Genomic DNA, 16,026 nt, shown 5'->3' with positions numbered 1-16,026 from the left:
TTAGTCTCTATTGTGTTGTCTAGACAATTTAACTCTTTTTTTATAGGGGGGTTTACTGTAAAAATAAGGGTCTGTGGCCCACTGTGTCTACTTGAGGGCCCCTGACATGGACAACGAAGGTTTGATTTATTATATATGAGGAAGATGTCTTTTCCACTGAATTTCTGATTGACAGAAAAAACAGGAAGAAGGACTTGATTTTGCAAGGATGCTTACGTGTTATCTAACTGCTTGCCTCTGTTTTTGATGAGCTGAACACAGAAAATTACACAACAAATTTTAGGAACTGGTCCGCTGTTACACTTAGTGAGATTTTGCAACTCAGCATTGGCATTAAAGACAATTTACCTGAAACAATGTCATGAACACAACGTCCGATGCACATAAGTAAAAAATAATCAAAGATGACAAACAGAATGCAGGAGTTTATTAATAGAACAGTCTTGTCAAAGTTAAATGCATTAATACTGTGGAAATGTGGGGTCTATCCTCTGCGCCCAAGCCATTAGGCCCCCACAGATGTCTTTCACTCTGATACTGTCCACTTCTGATCCACTCATCTTCTCCAGAACCTGCACAGCCTTCTGAGAGTCGTTACCCAGCTTACAAATCACATAAACTGGAGGAAACCACAGAGAGACAACAATGAGAGATAAGTTTGGTGACGACAGCCGATCTTGTGAACTAAATATGCTTTAGATTCAAATTACAGAAGAACTTCAATACATTCATACTGTATGATTGAAGGACAAACAAAAACACCACGAGGGACAAAAAGCTGAATGGTACAAACATTACACTGAGTATATACAGGTAAATTGGAACTGATTATAAAATAGACAGCTAAGAATGTATTATATGCTAAGCTAAATTTAGCTCATTGATAAAGAAACCTCAACACAGTGAATATACAGAGCAGCACCAAAATAAAGTTTTTAATATTAATTTCTCTAAAGCAGGCCAGCTGCTCAGGTTGGCCATACTTGTTTTGGAAAAGGGGTCACCTAGCAACCCCATTACAACCTGCTACTAGCTGTCCAAAATAAGCCGCCAGCCTGGCAGTATGTGACTACACAGTGGACTGTGAATATGCACACAAAGTGCCTGTTCATTTCAAACAACATGTACGGACCTAAATGGTGTTTTGACATGTTACCTGGAGGCCGGCAGTCACCCGCCATCTGCTGTTTCAATTGGCTGATGCTCTCCTGGAGTAATCGGATATGTTCACTCTTCCTGTCTTCTAAACTTGAGAGTGGGATGTCTGGGCGACAATATAAGGAGAATAATCACACAGATACGGGGAGCAGACAAACATGATCAGAAGGTTTAGAATTATGACAGTAAGAGATTGATTTTGTGTCTCTGTCACCAGAAGGATACTGAGAGAGGTGGGTAAGTGGCACATATCCACTTCCACAAGAGGGCGCACGTCCAGCAAAAGATGGGGCTCTGCTTTGTCCATTATGGATTTGTAATCCTGGAATTACATTAAAACAGTCCTTTATGCACAAATACAATGAACTTTATAATTGAGAGAGGTGTGGTTTTATCTTTTGGAACAGAAAATTGAATTGATTTGTATCTCTCCAGTTAAACAGGGAAACCTAAATGACTTACAGCAAATGTTGAAATAGGTACCGCTTGTATTTGCATTTGCAGAGTAATACGAACATTTTAACTGCTTTTCCTCAAATCACAGGAAACAAAACTGTTTCTAACTGGAGCCCCTTGCACAATCTCGATTACAGCCCAATCAATCATGATCCCCATCTCTGTGCTTAATGACTCAGCGGGTTTGAAAGCGCCAATTCTGCAGAAACATAAACAGATGCAATCCACTACCACTACTCTCGGTGCCAAATAGAACATGTTATTCTTTCCCATAGAAAATCTACAGGCACATTTTAAGTCATTTCCCATTTAGGGTTGGGTCAGCGCTGAGATGTAATCAGTTTTATGAATGCACATGAAAACTGAGAAAAAAAATTGTGACTAATCATACAATAATCAGCTCTAAATGCAGGGAGTCACGCAATGGCTAACTGTTCTGGAGTGTATATTCCTACCTGCACTGTGATCCTCTGATCTCTGGAGAGGAGGTTGAGTTTGCGGCACTGAAACACAAGGAAAATGAGGCAATGAGAGAATTTTCCTGTGATTAGAGGATAATTACATGTATTTTGTATGTGTCAGATTAAATGGTTAAATCTAGCTGATATAAGAAACACTGCTTATGACTTAAAAAAGTTAATATTCCTGTGACAATGTACAAGGCATGCATTCTTGCATAAAAACCTCCAATCCATAATATCAAGTTTCTTCTTTAATGATCAACCTTATCTGTTGCAGCAGACCCACAGAAGGTCTCATAGTCCACCAGCTGGGTTACACTGGGGTTTTCTCCACACACTGCACAGCTAGCCTGCTTGGGCCGTAACTTGATGGACCGGAATCTGGCATTTTGAGCGTCAAATATCACCAGCTGCTGACCGCAGGAAGCTAGCACGCCTGGTCAAGGAAAAGTATCACCACGCAGCTTGATTCCAAGAATCGGCTCCCAGTTGTGTATATACACCATGGCAACTTTCTGTTTCTTTTTCTTTTTAACAGTATGACACTTCCCTGGCTGACGCACCAGTTCCAGGTATTAGCAGGATATGACAATGCAAGACTGGGGGCAGGATAGGGCAGGTCTATTCTCTAATGTGAGTCTACTGTATATTAGCATGAGAACACTGTTACCACAACAGCTTCATGAGACGACAGCAAATGAAGAGTCAGCACAGTCCAGAGAGTGCAGACAAAAATATTCCTGTCTGTTTTTGTTTTATTTTATCAGACAAGCACAAAACACCCTCCCCATCCCTAACTTTGTTACAATGAAAACCTTTCAGCAGTTCTTTATTGGTTCATCCAGATGACTGGGCAGAAAGTCTGGATGTTCAGTACAGCAACGAAATGGCAGAGGAAAGTACTGTATGTAAAGTGGGAGTTAAGAATGGAAAACAAAAGGATACAGCCTTGTCCGGAGGCAATCTTGAGGACTTCCAATGCTTGGAAGCAGCCCATTATCCCGGGAACTTAAAAATAAGTGGAAAACGTTACTAACGACTATCATTTACAAAGACTGTACTCTGTTTAAAGTTAATGACTTCTGGGAAAGTAAAGGGACAAGAAGTAGACGACTTACCCACTCCTAATACCCCTCCATCAGAACAGTTGGTCACTGTCTCTGGGGGTGGGGGTACTGGGTACAGACATCTGTAGCAAGGGCCTCCACAGTAGTTATATACTGTCAACTGCACAGACACACACACACATACACTCAGAACACCAAGGTTTTTACGCTGGTGAAATGAGGGTGTACTGATGACAATTGAGTTTTTCTACCTTACCTGTCCCTCCATTCTCAGGGCACTTGCTGAAACAAGAGGCTTGCCGCTGAGCACACAGGCGTCATTCACAAGATAACGAGTGGGGACATTGTCTGAACAATCTGCTACAATGTCGTATATGAGAACAGAAAAGTCAAGGTAAAGTATTTCTAAGTTAAACATGCACATTTCTCTTTTAGGTTTCCAAAATGCTCTTCATGCAGTGTGATATGTAATCATAAGCATGGGTAAGACTTAGTGGATGGCAGCTGTTAAGATTCATGACAAGGAATTAGCCAGTGGCAGGTCTGCGTAACAGATGTAGGCTGAGGACTTTGCGGCAGGATACTGTTGAATGAGTTGTAAAGCGTTCTCCGGCGAGAGCTGCAGGTGATAGGGAACACACTCTACTGTTGAGTTCAACCTGTAGACATAATCAAAACCCATATCAGAGCTGTACTAGTGGCTCTGTTCAACCAAAAACCACTACTTGTGAGTTTTGAAGGCAAAGAAGGAAGATGATGCCAGACTGTGTGTACTACAGCATCAATACACTACAAAAGTCATTTCCTAGTCAGAGAAATGACGCCCTCGTGTGGCATTGGCTATAAAATCTGAGTGCTAACCACAGTAGGCCCACTGTGAGGGAGAAAGGCACCAAAAAAAGCTGTCTCTAAAATAACATGTTTACACAATATTTGCAGACTGGGGAGAAATACACAACCAAATATAACCTGTGGTGAGACTGGAGAGCGCCAGCATACATTACACAGCAACCAAAGGGTCACAAAAAGCATAAAAATACGCCAATTATCATAGTTACTGACCATTTACTAATAATATCTAAATACTAACATCTCTATTTCAGATCTGTTTGTGCTTTTTTGGCACATATGAGGAGGAATACATTTCTCAAATGCTGTCAAATATCTTTGTCCTACCAGATGATACTGGCATACAGGTGCTTTTGACCTGCATGACATTGTCCCACACAAAGTGGAACTCTATATAGGATAATATTTCATACAATGTGTGCAGGTGCCAGTTAGTACCTTCTGACAGCATTGCCAGCAGACAGAGCCTTGGCCTGACCCTGGTTCTCCTCACCGTGCAGCACCTGTCTGTGCAAGTTACTAAGCTCCACCTCGTCATAGTCCAGCAGGCCCAGACGCCCTGCAAGACACAACGATGAACGAGGCAGTGAGGAAGGGTTTCGAATAAAATAGCAAACCCTGATAACAGTTGAACTAGGACAATTAAACTCTGTGTAAATGCAAATTTAGCAAAGTCTGTCTTTGGAAGAAAAAAACATAAAGTCTCACTTAGCATACTTGACTGCCTACTTTTTATCTATAGTCCTTGGTCTTTGCCTTTTCTCTAATTTTGTGTCTGCTCACCACTTTCAATGGCTTTGCTCAGTCTGATGATGATTATATCTGCTATACATAAACTTCTACACCCCTTTCCTCCAGTTTTTCTCCAGTTAAACAACCAAAGTTTTGTTAAGGTGCCAGAGGACATAGGTGAGACTGCAAAAAAAAAGTCTCAAATTAAAAGCTCTAAATATACTCTTGTCTCTTTACCTACTTTTTCACAGTGCACCTAATTGTATTCATTAAACAGCACTAAAATGGGTAGTGTGATACATTTCTTTGGAAAATGTAAATGCATAATTGTGGTTGCACCCCTTTCCCCCCACAGGAACATTTATTTAGTTTACCCACCCCTGGGAGGTGAGCCAGATTGCTAATTTTGCCTACAGAAAAGACAAACCACTGAGAGTTCAACAGTTACTCACACCCATATATTTATTTCAAGGTAAATGATTTTCTCAACTAATTAACCTACCGATGCCTGCTGCTGCAAGATACTGTGCCAGGGGACAGCCCAGTCCTCCACAGCCCACAACTAGCACTGAGGTCTTGGACAAGTTCAGCTGACCTGTGGACAACCAAGATTCACTTATTCATGTTCAATCATGCCATAAATCTCACCTGACGGAATGCTTACAGAATAATCCGTACCTTGCACACCCAGCTCAGGCAGAAGGAGCTGTCTGCTGTACCGCATGATGTCTTCATTGCAGAGCGCTGGTTTGGCTTTCAGGGGAGTTAGGGGTGTCAGTCTGTCATGCAGCTCCAGTACTGAGGTGTGGCTCTGATATCACACCAAGGATTAATAAACAGAATAACATGTTTACAAGAGCTTTGCGCCATGTGGTATCTCAACCCAAAACAATCTGCCTCTACAGCCAATATGTCTGACATAAGAAGGGATTTAAGTGGCCTCTAGTGCGTTTAATTTATGTTTCCCTAACATTTAGGATTTGATGAGTTACTGTGCTCTATTGCACTGAGACACTTTAAGATACATGTTTTTGTATTACTTTTTTTTGTGATAAAAAAAGAAACCTGTGTGTTAGCTCAAAAGCTTATGAATCAAATACAGCGCTGAATTCTATATTGATAGTTTGTAGTTGAAATGTAGTAATATCTACCTAGAAAATGACGTATAGCAGGTGTGTTTTCATCTATGGGTGCTAACTGTTGTTACCCAGCATCTTCAGTGATTTTATGGATGTACGTGTGTGCCTACTGATGGCTGATATTATGGAGTTTTTCATTTCTTCTCAGCTATTTTCCTGAGAGGTCAGTTCGTCTTTAAGTGTGCAAGTTAATTATAAAAGTGTACTTACAGCACTGTCAAACGTGCTCATCTGACCCTGACAACAATAAGCATAGTTTGCTAACGTTATGTAGCCTTGACTAACCAGAAAATGAACGCTGTAGCTGCACTCTGTTGGATAGAAAATTAGGCTGACTTGTTTCTGTAAACACAGCTTGCAAATTTGGGCCACTGACAAATTTTTATCTCTGGTTACAAACCAGTCTTGCATACCTTTTCCAGTTGAGCCAGTTTCTTCTTCAGAGCAGCAATCTCTTTCTCTTTCTCTTTCAGCTGAGCCTTCAGACCGCAGACCTCCTGAGACATCGCTGCTGACATGCAAAAAACGCGGGCAATTACAGGAACAAAATATATTTATAAGTGTGACAAGTCTGTTCTGGTTATAGTTGCAAGCATGGATGTATTGGTTGAACGGCGCAAACTTCCGGTTTAACCACGTGAGAGTGAGACCACGTGGGAGGTGACGTAGCAAGCGCTGCTCGCACTTTCACGGAAAGTAATTAAATGATCAAACAATACATTTCTTCAATATCTAAATGTACAACAAGAAAACTTTTTAAGTTTATAGCTTAATAAGACATTAATTTAACCACCTTTTTCCCCTAAATGTATTACACTCTTTAGTCCCGCTGGCGTGTTTGTGATTGCACACTTTCAATAAAGTTTAAAAAAGAAAGAAAGGTAATTAAATTAATAAGTAAATTAATATTCTATGTTATTATTTACCCTCCACAAATAAGAAAAGAAAAAAATTTATTGTATCTTATTAAAGATTTTGTAGATTTTTCAAGAATTATCTTTATAGAAATTATACATATGATTTTCTTCCGTCAAATAAGCTATGGTACTTCTGTTTGAAAATTAACCGTTAATTAGCACATAGCATATAATGAGTCCCGTCAGGCCATTTCTTGTCAGATCCAGACTCAAGGTATTCTGAAAATGTATTGATGGGTTGGTGAAAATGAGCAGTTATCAAAGTATGGGGTCACATGTGGCATTGTTCCACTGTGGATCCAAGGAGTAGATGAAGCACACACACACACACACACACACACACACGCTCACGCACACACACACACACACGCACATACATAGCAGTGTAGTGACGCGCTGTGGTTTAGAGAGCCTCGGGTCCTCCCTCCTGCTTTTCACATGATCTGTAGCTTTCACAAGAGGAGAGTCGGGAATGTGGACAAGAGCGACAATAACGATGGTTGAGCGAAGCCACAGTCTCTCTATAATGCGTTTATTTTACACTGTCTGCATCTGGCTGACATTCATCCACTGCGCCAATGGAATTCCGTGGACACAAGAGAAGGTAAATGAATTAACAGGCTCAGTTCACTTTTTTTTTCCCTCTATGTCACCAGGCAGTAGTAAGTGTACATTTAGACTCTCAAAGAAACGACTGAAACAATTCTAAAAACTTGCTTCCTGCATTGTTATTGTCATGTAACCTACTTTTGACAAGGCTAAAATAATAATAATGCAATTATTAACTCCCAGGGTGTGTATATGAAAAGCATCTGAATAATTTTGTCTGAGAAATATTTGTAAAAATTGAATTGTAAAAAAAGAAAAATAAATTAAATCCTGTTATATTTTATACATTTATACATTTATACATATATGCGTGTGTGTGTGTTTGTGTGTGTGTGTGTGTGTGTTTCCTTTTAAAATTGAGATTACCAGTACTTACACTACCTATTATCCATTATGTGAAAAAACAAGTTTCCAAATTTCCTTTTATATCCGTAATATATTTGTAATATTTATTCATGATATTCCAGCGACCCTCTGTGCTGCTTCTCAACACTTGTTGTGTAATTCTCCTGAGGTGCACCTGTATGCCTGGCCATTCATGATACTCATGTTCTTCTTCTCCTCTCCTCTTTGCCTAGTTGCTATGGCAGCACAGCCATCATCATTGATCCTCCAATTGCAGTTCTTGGTATTTATAGACCTTAAGTGGACCCCCATTTAACCCTCTCTGAGCTCAGTGAGCCCCAGCTCTTTGGAGGGCTATATCCAGTGTGTGCGACCACATAATGATATGTTTTACATTATATGCCATGTTGTAATTACAGGACTAGTGCAGTGAGTCAGCCAGTATGAGTCTAGCTCATTCTTTCAACACGTTTTGTAAGTGAATGTTTTTGTAAGATGCACTGAAGAGAGTAAAGGAATGTGCCCTCCCCTACTAACACGATAAAGTGAAACCAAATAAGAATAAGGAAGAACAAAAGTCCACTGTGATTTTCCATTCAAATTGTTCAGCCTGAAGACTTATATACCCTTAGCAGCGCTGAAATTATTAAATCAAAAACATTAATCATTTCAATCATTTATAAAGAAAAATGCTGAACATTACAGGTTCCACATTCTCAAATGGGATTATTCGCTGCTTTCCTCAGTGTTGGTTAGACAAAACTGGCACTTTGATGGGCCTGTTTTGACATTTTATACACAAATCAATTAATTGATTATATAAAAATTAAAAAATATTGCAGCCCTAATCCTAAATATAGATTTGATAAATACAAATTTTGATGATATTATCAATTAAGGACTAAACAGAGCGCCTATTGTTGGAGAAAATGGAGCAGTGTAAACCAGATGCAAACTGGCTTTGGTTGTGCTCTGACATTCACCATCAGCTCTTCCTGTCTTGCTCTGTCTTCCCTGTTGGTTCAGTTTGTTACCAGGACAACCGAGCTCCTCTGCAGGTTGAACTTTGAGACCAAATGAAAGAAGAGTCATTGGATCGGAGGATCAATATGTTTTTTTAACCTGTTTAGCATTTATAGAACAGACACTTTGGCTTGAATCCATGTCGTGTTCCATGAACTGCACAAACTGGCTGATCAGCTTTTTTATAATCATGTTTTTGGAAGTCTATCTCAAAGAGAGAGATGGAGAATGTGAAAAAGCATCCTTCACTCCTCTGCCTCTCTGCCTTACTTAAGTCTCTTGTTTATCTGAAGCCATTCATTCAATGTCTATTCACACTGGTCTAATTGGCTCTTGTGTTTCTCTCTCAGGAGGCATTAGAGTGAACTTAACAGCTCATCTAAAAAAAAATGCAGTGTTTGTTAGAGCATTTCCATAGGATCAAATTGCTGCTGTCTTATGTTAACATAGACTGTTATGCAGGTGTTATTACAGTTTGTAACTGTAAATAATAATTCTTGAGATGTAATTTCTTCTCAGATGTCCCTAACATCTCCGAAACATTGATGTCCAAAATTCCACTTCCAGGTTGAACTTGATTAACATTTCCAGTAATACGAGATTGAACTCACTGTTGTAACAAGCTAACATCTGTTGCAATATGGCATCCTCGCTGTTGCTCAAGTTAAAGGCATCATACTAAGATTTCCCCTGCTCTTACTGAGACTTTGCTGATCTGATATTGGGTCATGGCAGACACTGAGTCAAATAGAAGTAAATATTGCTTAATAATCTGTATTTTCCATTCACAGTTTGCAACACTGCAGTGAATGACAGCAGATCACAGTGATCTGATGTCTACTATGTTAGATTACCTTGCAATAGCTTAATCTATCAGTCCCTATGTACATGCTTATTCCCTGCTTAAGTATTAAGTGAAAATGGTACTGTTTGTCATCTCTTTCTTGTGTGTTTCCTCTGATCCTGTTCAGCTCTATCACCGAGCTGTCACACTAACACCAGAGGAGATCCAGACCGCCCTGTCACACACTAACCTGGACCAGATGTGGCAAAGATACCTAAGGCCACTACTTGTTACCAGGTACCCGGGCTCTGCAGGCAGCCAAGCCGTGCAGCAGGTGAGTTATCATGGCTAGACACTGGTTCCAACATGTTGTTTCAGTAGGAAATACATCCAAATCACTCACTAACAAGTAATGTATGTGTGTATCTTCAGCATATTAAAACAACCCTCGGTTCCCTCGGGGCAGGCTGGGAAGTGACGGAGGATAGGTTTGTGTCACAGACACCCTATAGCCCCCTGCCCTTCACCAACCTGATCGCCACCCTCAACCCATCAGCCAAGCGCCGTCTGGTCCTGGCCTGTCACTACGACTCCAAGTACTACCCACCACAATGGCACGGGAGGGAGTTCCAAGGCGCCACTGATTCTGCTGTTCCCTGCGCCATGATGCTGGAGCTGGCACAAGCCCTGGATGAAGAACTGAAAACTCAGAAGGTAGAGGGCTAGCATGTGACTTAAAGCTAGGACATACAATAAGTTCAAAAGATATATCATGCATTACTGGTCTGTTTGTCTGTGAGCCTATGTGTAAAGTCATAAAGGGCTTTTTAATGATATTCAGGCATTTATTATGTTCTGCGGTTGTGGTTAGCAGTGACTTGGGTTGTGGCCATGAATCACAGGGAAGTCAAACAACAGTCTCCAATAGCCCTATAAGCTCTAGAAAAAAACAAGGCCAAAGACACAGACAGATAAAACCTGTTCAAATAAACCTGTGAACATCACTGATTTTCACTCAAACTCATCATTTCAAGTTGAGTGACAAGTGTTGGAGTGAGTACTCAACCACCTGAAAGGAAAGAGGGTGAAATTAATAATACATTTCCATCAGTGCTGTGTGACAAACATTACAATAATTTTAAAGGATAAGGCTGGTGTTATTCTATATTTTTCTTCTGTCAACCAATACCATGAAAAGACCTAAACCAACAATGCGATAATTTGTCTCTCAGTATGTTCCAACTACCCAGTCTGTGGCACTCTGAAGACATAAATCTTGAACAAAATGGGTCAGAAATACCATTTCATTTTTTTAAAAGGCAGAGTAATTTCCTTAAACAGCGGAGTATCTCTGTTTTCAGCAAACATTGCTCAAATATGAGTAAATAATGCATTTGTTGGATTTTTTGCATTTTCAGATGCAGATTTATACACATGTAATACTGTAGTGAGTATTTATGGCAGCAGGACAGTGTATGTGGGATTGACTCAAATTAAACCACAGTGCCCAGGTCCATTGTAATGATGGTGCATGTCACCCAGTTCAATAGTGTGGCTCAGTTATTTGTTTTTATTAGTTTATGGACAACAACACAGGTCTATGACACAGAGGAGTAAGATTCAGTATATCAAGCTTGCGTTACACAGACAATATTATTATTAGGATCAATTAATTGTTGGTTGTTGTCTTTTCATACTGTTTGATGAAGAACAATATATAATTTTGCCAGCCGTATTATCCTTTAAATATTTTAATTTATTCAATCAATAAGAGGTTATTAGTTTTTCTAAATAGAAAAAATGTGTTTTGCTTTTTAGGTTTAAGTAAATTCTCAATATTTAATTATTTTTTCGTATAAGATCATATATGAATTAGACAGAACAAGCCTCTGCAAATGTCTGCACTCAAACACAACAACATTTCAAATACAAAAGCAATAATTATTGGTTCTGTATGATAGGAATTAGCATACATTTCCCAGCAACACTGTTTAATTGTTTCACACACAAGTGAAGCATAAGGAGCGCACTTAGCATTCATGTAGCCTGCTCTTCTGCCCTTTCCCTGTTTCACAGTTGAGTTCAGACCCCTGTCTACTGGGCGGACAATGACAGTTCCAGTGACAGGAAGAGATCAACCAAGGGACATGTTTGTCAGACTCAGCTGTCTGTCACAAAGGTCACTGTGGGAATAGGAATCACACTGAATACAAATACATTTAACTGCCTGGGAGGAGGACACATAATCAATATCATAGCTGATTAATCACATAGGGGCATATTGTGTGTGTTACAAAAGCAGATACTACAAAAGGAAAGCTCAGGCTGTTTTTGTGTCCCTGTAATCTCAAATCCACTAGGGGGCATCAAAACTGTGTAAATGCAAACTGGTGCTGTCTATAACTTGTCCAGTCTCTCCTTTTGTGTTTATCTACCACTGCTGTCTCCCTTGTAGAGCTCCAGTCCTGATCTGACCCTACAGCTAATCTTCTTTGATGGAGAGGAAGCTCTTTTCCAGTGGACCTCTACAGACTCCCTGTATGGCTCTCGCCACCTCGCCCAGAAGATGGAGTCTACCCCACATCCCGCTGGAGCCACAGACACAAATCTACTGCACGGCATAGTATGTCAGAGCCCTGCTCAGACTTCACTGTCTAAACCAGTGGTTCTCAAACTTTTTCACATCAAGGACCCCAAAACTGACACAAGTTACACCACAGACCCTCATTTGATAAGATTTTGTCACTGGGTCCCCCATCTAATAAGATGTTTGATGATTACAGAAAGTAATCTGTCATTTCTGTCAATTCTGTCATTGTATTACTTATGGATGGAATTATAGAGAAAATAAATTATTCCCCTTTTTGCTGGGGACCCCCTAGAACCCCCTCAAGGACCCCTGGGGTTTCCCAGATCCCACTTTGAGAACCACTGGTCTAAACCATCTGAGATTAGCATAATCACTTCATCACTCTCAAGATCATCTCTTTGTTAGCCCGCATCAATTTCAGTGCAATCCGCTTAGCTCTTATCTCCTCTTACACATACAGCCCACACAGGCAGGGAGGTGCAGTTGTATTTCGAAGAAGTCTCAAATCACAAAGCCACTCATTTTATCATATGGGAGGCTCAGAGGGGCTGATATCAAACATAATTTGTTAAACAGTCTATGATAAGGTGTCACATTAAATGGTATGTTTCTGTATCCTAGCTGTGGAGAGATGATGCAACTGTTTATCAAGAGATGGAGACATTCCTGTATGGACAGAGAAAGATAAAGCAGACAGTATCTTAAAGAACATAGTGTCTGTGAGTGTGTGTGCAGGGGCATTCACATGCGTGCACGTGAACAGATAGACGTGTGTGTTTTCTGAGTCTCGCAGAGATAGCGTGCACATATGATGTCAGTGCATTGCACCATGGAACACATGATGTCACCATCACACCTCAAAGTAGGGACTCTGAGGTTTGATCTTTATGAGAACGGGCTTCTTGTCATGGAGTTATCTTCAGGATGTGCAGAGAAAGTTTCTCAGGAGAGCTCACCAGCTTCGTTAACCCTTCTCTTTGTGTCTTCCAGGATCTGTTTGTGTTGTTGGACCTGATCGGGGCCCCTAGCCCACGCTTTGGGAACCAGTTCCCCAGCACAACACACTGGCTCTCCAGACTGCAGAACATTGGTGAATGATCAGATGTTGTTGTAGCTACTGTTGTATGTAGGTCTGCTTAAGATGTGCCACAAACATCTATAAGTCAACTATGAGTCATGTTAATCACTAGTCAAAATACATTAGTCATATTAAAGATAGTCATCATCATATGTAGGCCAATGTGGCAACAGTTCTGACAATCAAATTATTGTAATCACATTTGTCACACTGTATCTTCTTTGCAACTCTTGCAATGTGGAGATTGTATTGTTTAGCCTAAATTGCTAATATATATAAATACAGGCTCTGAAAACCTATTTTATCAGTCAGCTTCTTACTACATGTAATAGGGTGTTGCATTAACGCACTATATTCTGCTAAAGTTTTGGTTATTTAATGTGACAGATATTGCGTTTTTTTGTTTTTGTTTTTTTGTCCTCACTTTTCCCATTGGTTTGAAGTGGGGTGGGGCTCCTTTGAATAACTTCAGGATTTAGCAACATTTGAACCTAAATGTGACGATGTGTGATCTTTTCTTATGTTGCCAACACTGGCAATCAAATCAGATCAAACTACACCCACACAATCTTGAAGCAGATTAGCTGTTTTTGACTGTTAAACCCTCAATAAATATGATCTTATGGATGTCTTCTTTATCCAAACTTAAACTTGATTATGTCATAGAGAAAAAAAAATTAGAGGGGCTTTACAAGATTAACTGAACTGACAGATGCACTCTTTGTCCTTCCTCTTACATCCTCAGAAAAGCGTCTACACTCCATGAACCAGCTTGTGAATCATCCTAATGATGTGCAATATTTCTGGCCAGATCAACCTGTCGGCCACATTCAAGATGATCATATACCATTCCTAAACAGAGGTATACACAGCAAGTGACACTACTACCACAAATATTATGATTATATACTGTATATTGTGTTGCTTTGGTGGTGATCCTCATCCTTTGCCTCTCTGTTAGGAGTCCGTATCCTCCACCTGATCCCCTCCCCCTTCCCATCCGTATGGCACACGTTTGACGACAATGAGCAGAACCTGGATCGCTCCACCATTCAGAACCTCAACAAGATCATGCAGCTCTTTGTTCTGGAGTACCTCAACGCCAGACCTGCCAACGCTTCAAAACCTTCCAACCCTTCAAACCCACAAAATGCCCCATAAAACCCCCAGCATTCCTTTCGACAACTTTCTTTCTTTTGATGTTTCACCATAGAAAAGATCTTCAACTGTTATTTTATAAGAATACACTGCATTTACTCCTCTTTAAATACCAACAATATGGATTTGTTAACATAATGATTGAGACGTGAGGTTGAAATAAAAACCCTCAACTACACGGACAAGTACATTTTTTATTTGGAAATCTATATATAAGTCTATATTTTGGTTTATGTGAGTATGTGAAATGTATTTTCTTCCCTAATGGAGCCATAAGTGACTTGAAGACTACGTAGCTTCACCTTCCCTCCGAGCCTTAAGTCCCCAGCAACAAGATCACCACACAGGCTGTTCTGTGTGTTTTTTTTTACTACACTACTTTCTTTATATCAGCCTACACCCCTCACTTACACTGTGAGGAGTCATTAGTGTTAATACTAATATCAATGATCTGGTCCACTTGCCTCTAAAAGGAAAGAAAAGAGCGTTAAAAATAATAATTGGCAGCAATTCAAATACTGGGACATCTTAATAACTTTCATTATGAATTTCTAATTCCTTATAGTCCTGTATAACATTCAGAATCCCTGATGTTATGTTATGTGATAAACATATAGCCTACAATATGGCCACCCCCATGAATGCTGCCAAAACATATGGGGCAGGGTTTGTGGCGACACACGAGACTGTGTCACATGCTGTGTGTTTTAGCTACAGACCAGGGTATGTGACATTTCCTATCCAAGAGTAAATCTGTTCGGTGTTTATAGAGCAAACCTGTCAAGGGCAGGAAGTGGGTTTGTTTGTGTTATAAAAACATCTTTAGCTCTTCATATCCTGTCATCTTAGATAGTGAAGTGGATAACTTCCTGTGCTGATGTTTCATGTGCCTGCCTTTGTTTATATGACATTATTAGCCCAATCTTAATGTAGATCCCAGAATAATACACAATGCCAAAACTGGACTTCCTGTATTTTGAGTCTGGAATAAATGTTGATTCGAAATACAACAGAGATCATGCAGAGTTTGCTTATCTTTACAAGTCTTTGTTTTAATGTTAGTATTTGGGGAGCTTGGGATGAAGCTTGGTTATGTAAGGTGACCTTTTGCATGAGGTAGTGTAAACTTTTTTCTGTAGTTCTAACCTAAAACAGCACAAATAGTCAAAACTGATCTTCCAGTATTGCATTTGTCGCTCATGTTTTTCCAGGCTAAAGCATCTTCCTTAGCAGACCAAATACCGCCTCAATCCCTCCGCCTCACCTCAACAACAATCCCATGATTCACTTAATCCTATCAGGGAGGACCTCCCCTGAATTCCACACTATCCAAATCCCCTTCAATCCACCCCACTCCCATGAGAACTGAACATGGCTCTGACTCCCCCGTTCACTGTCAGATATGTTGTTTGCAGTGCATGGCAACAATGTACACTACAAGCATATACAGCATTTTGTCTAGAAGGATATTAGAGGCATAATTGACTGAAAGGCCATTAGTCACCCAAGGCTGCAATATGTTGTATAGTCTCCACCCAAACTCCATATTTGTACCTTATACTGTGCTAATAACACCCATCCTCATTATATTCATTCTTGTTTTTGTTCTGCAGGTTTTAACTTGAGAAAAATGTCTTCCTATAAAAGCTTTCCGCAGGCA

General features: G+C 40.0%; 2 protein-coding genes across 2 annotated transcripts; one reads left to right on the top strand and one right to left on the bottom strand.

Moving 5' to 3' along the window:
* Nucleotides 1-405: 405 nt before the first annotated feature.
* On the bottom strand, nt 406-6,512 carry mocs3 (molybdenum cofactor synthesis 3). Its single transcript, XM_067614227.1, has 13 exons — nt 6,276-6,512; nt 5,402-5,534; nt 5,226-5,318; nt 4,430-4,550; nt 3,727-3,801; nt 3,399-3,516; nt 3,194-3,302; nt 3,021-3,083; nt 2,339-2,502; nt 2,070-2,117; nt 1,384-1,480; nt 1,157-1,264; nt 406-619 (listed from the first exon to the last, which is right to left on the bottom strand). Exons 1-13 carry the CDS (start codon nt 6,378-6,380, stop codon nt 462-464), a joined length of 1,392 nt encoding a protein of 463 aa, XP_067470328.1. The 5' UTR covers nt 6,381-6,512; the 3' UTR covers nt 406-461.
* Nucleotides 6,513-7,173: 661 nt separating this feature from the next.
* Nucleotides 7,174-15,380, top strand: qpct (glutaminyl-peptide cyclotransferase). Its single transcript, XM_067614226.1, has 7 exons — nt 7,174-7,383; nt 9,728-9,874; nt 9,973-10,254; nt 11,996-12,163; nt 13,121-13,220; nt 13,954-14,070; nt 14,170-15,380. Exons 1-7 carry the CDS (start codon nt 7,252-7,254, stop codon nt 14,367-14,369), a joined length of 1,146 nt encoding a protein of 381 aa, XP_067470327.1. The 5' UTR covers nt 7,174-7,251; the 3' UTR covers nt 14,370-15,380.
* The last annotated feature ends 646 nt before the right edge of the window (nt 15,381-16,026 follow it).

Source organism: Thunnus thynnus, chromosome 16 (assembly GCF_963924715.1).
Source record: "Thunnus thynnus chromosome 16, fThuThy2.1, whole genome shotgun sequence".
Classification (NCBI taxonomy): domain Eukaryota; kingdom Metazoa; phylum Chordata; class Actinopteri; order Scombriformes; family Scombridae; genus Thunnus; species Thunnus thynnus.
The sequence above is the reverse complement of the archived record's forward strand: the minus strand, read 5'-3'. Positions and strand labels throughout refer to the sequence as shown.

What these genes read in the sequence shown, in the direction of transcription:
- mocs3 (XM_067614227.1), bottom strand. Translation starts at nt 6,380, where the DNA reads ATGTCAGCAGCGATGTCTCAGGAGGTCTGCGGTCTGAAGGCTCAGCTG. An exon ending in AACTGGCTCAACTGGAAAAG is followed by an intron (nt 5,535 to 6,275) that starts GTATGCAAGACT and finishes GTGTGATATCAG; the next exon opens with AGCCACACCTCAGTACTGGA. An exon ending in TCTTGCAGCAGCAGGCATCG is followed by an intron (nt 4,551 to 5,225) that starts GTAGGTTAATTA and finishes TGTGTCTTGCAG; the next exon opens with GGCGTCTGGGCCTGCTGGAC.
- qpct (XM_067614226.1), top strand. Translation starts at nt 7,252, where the DNA reads ATGTGGACAAGAGCGACAATAACGATGGTTGAGCGAAGCCACAGTCTC. An exon ending in TTCCGTGGACACAAGAGAAG is followed by an intron (nt 7,384 to 9,727) that starts GTAAATGAATTA and finishes GATCCTGTTCAG; the next exon opens with CTCTATCACCGAGCTGTCAC. An exon ending in GCAGCCAAGCCGTGCAGCAG is followed by an intron (nt 9,875 to 9,972) that starts GTGAGTTATCAT and finishes GTGTATCTTCAG; the next exon opens with CATATTAAAACAACCCTCGG.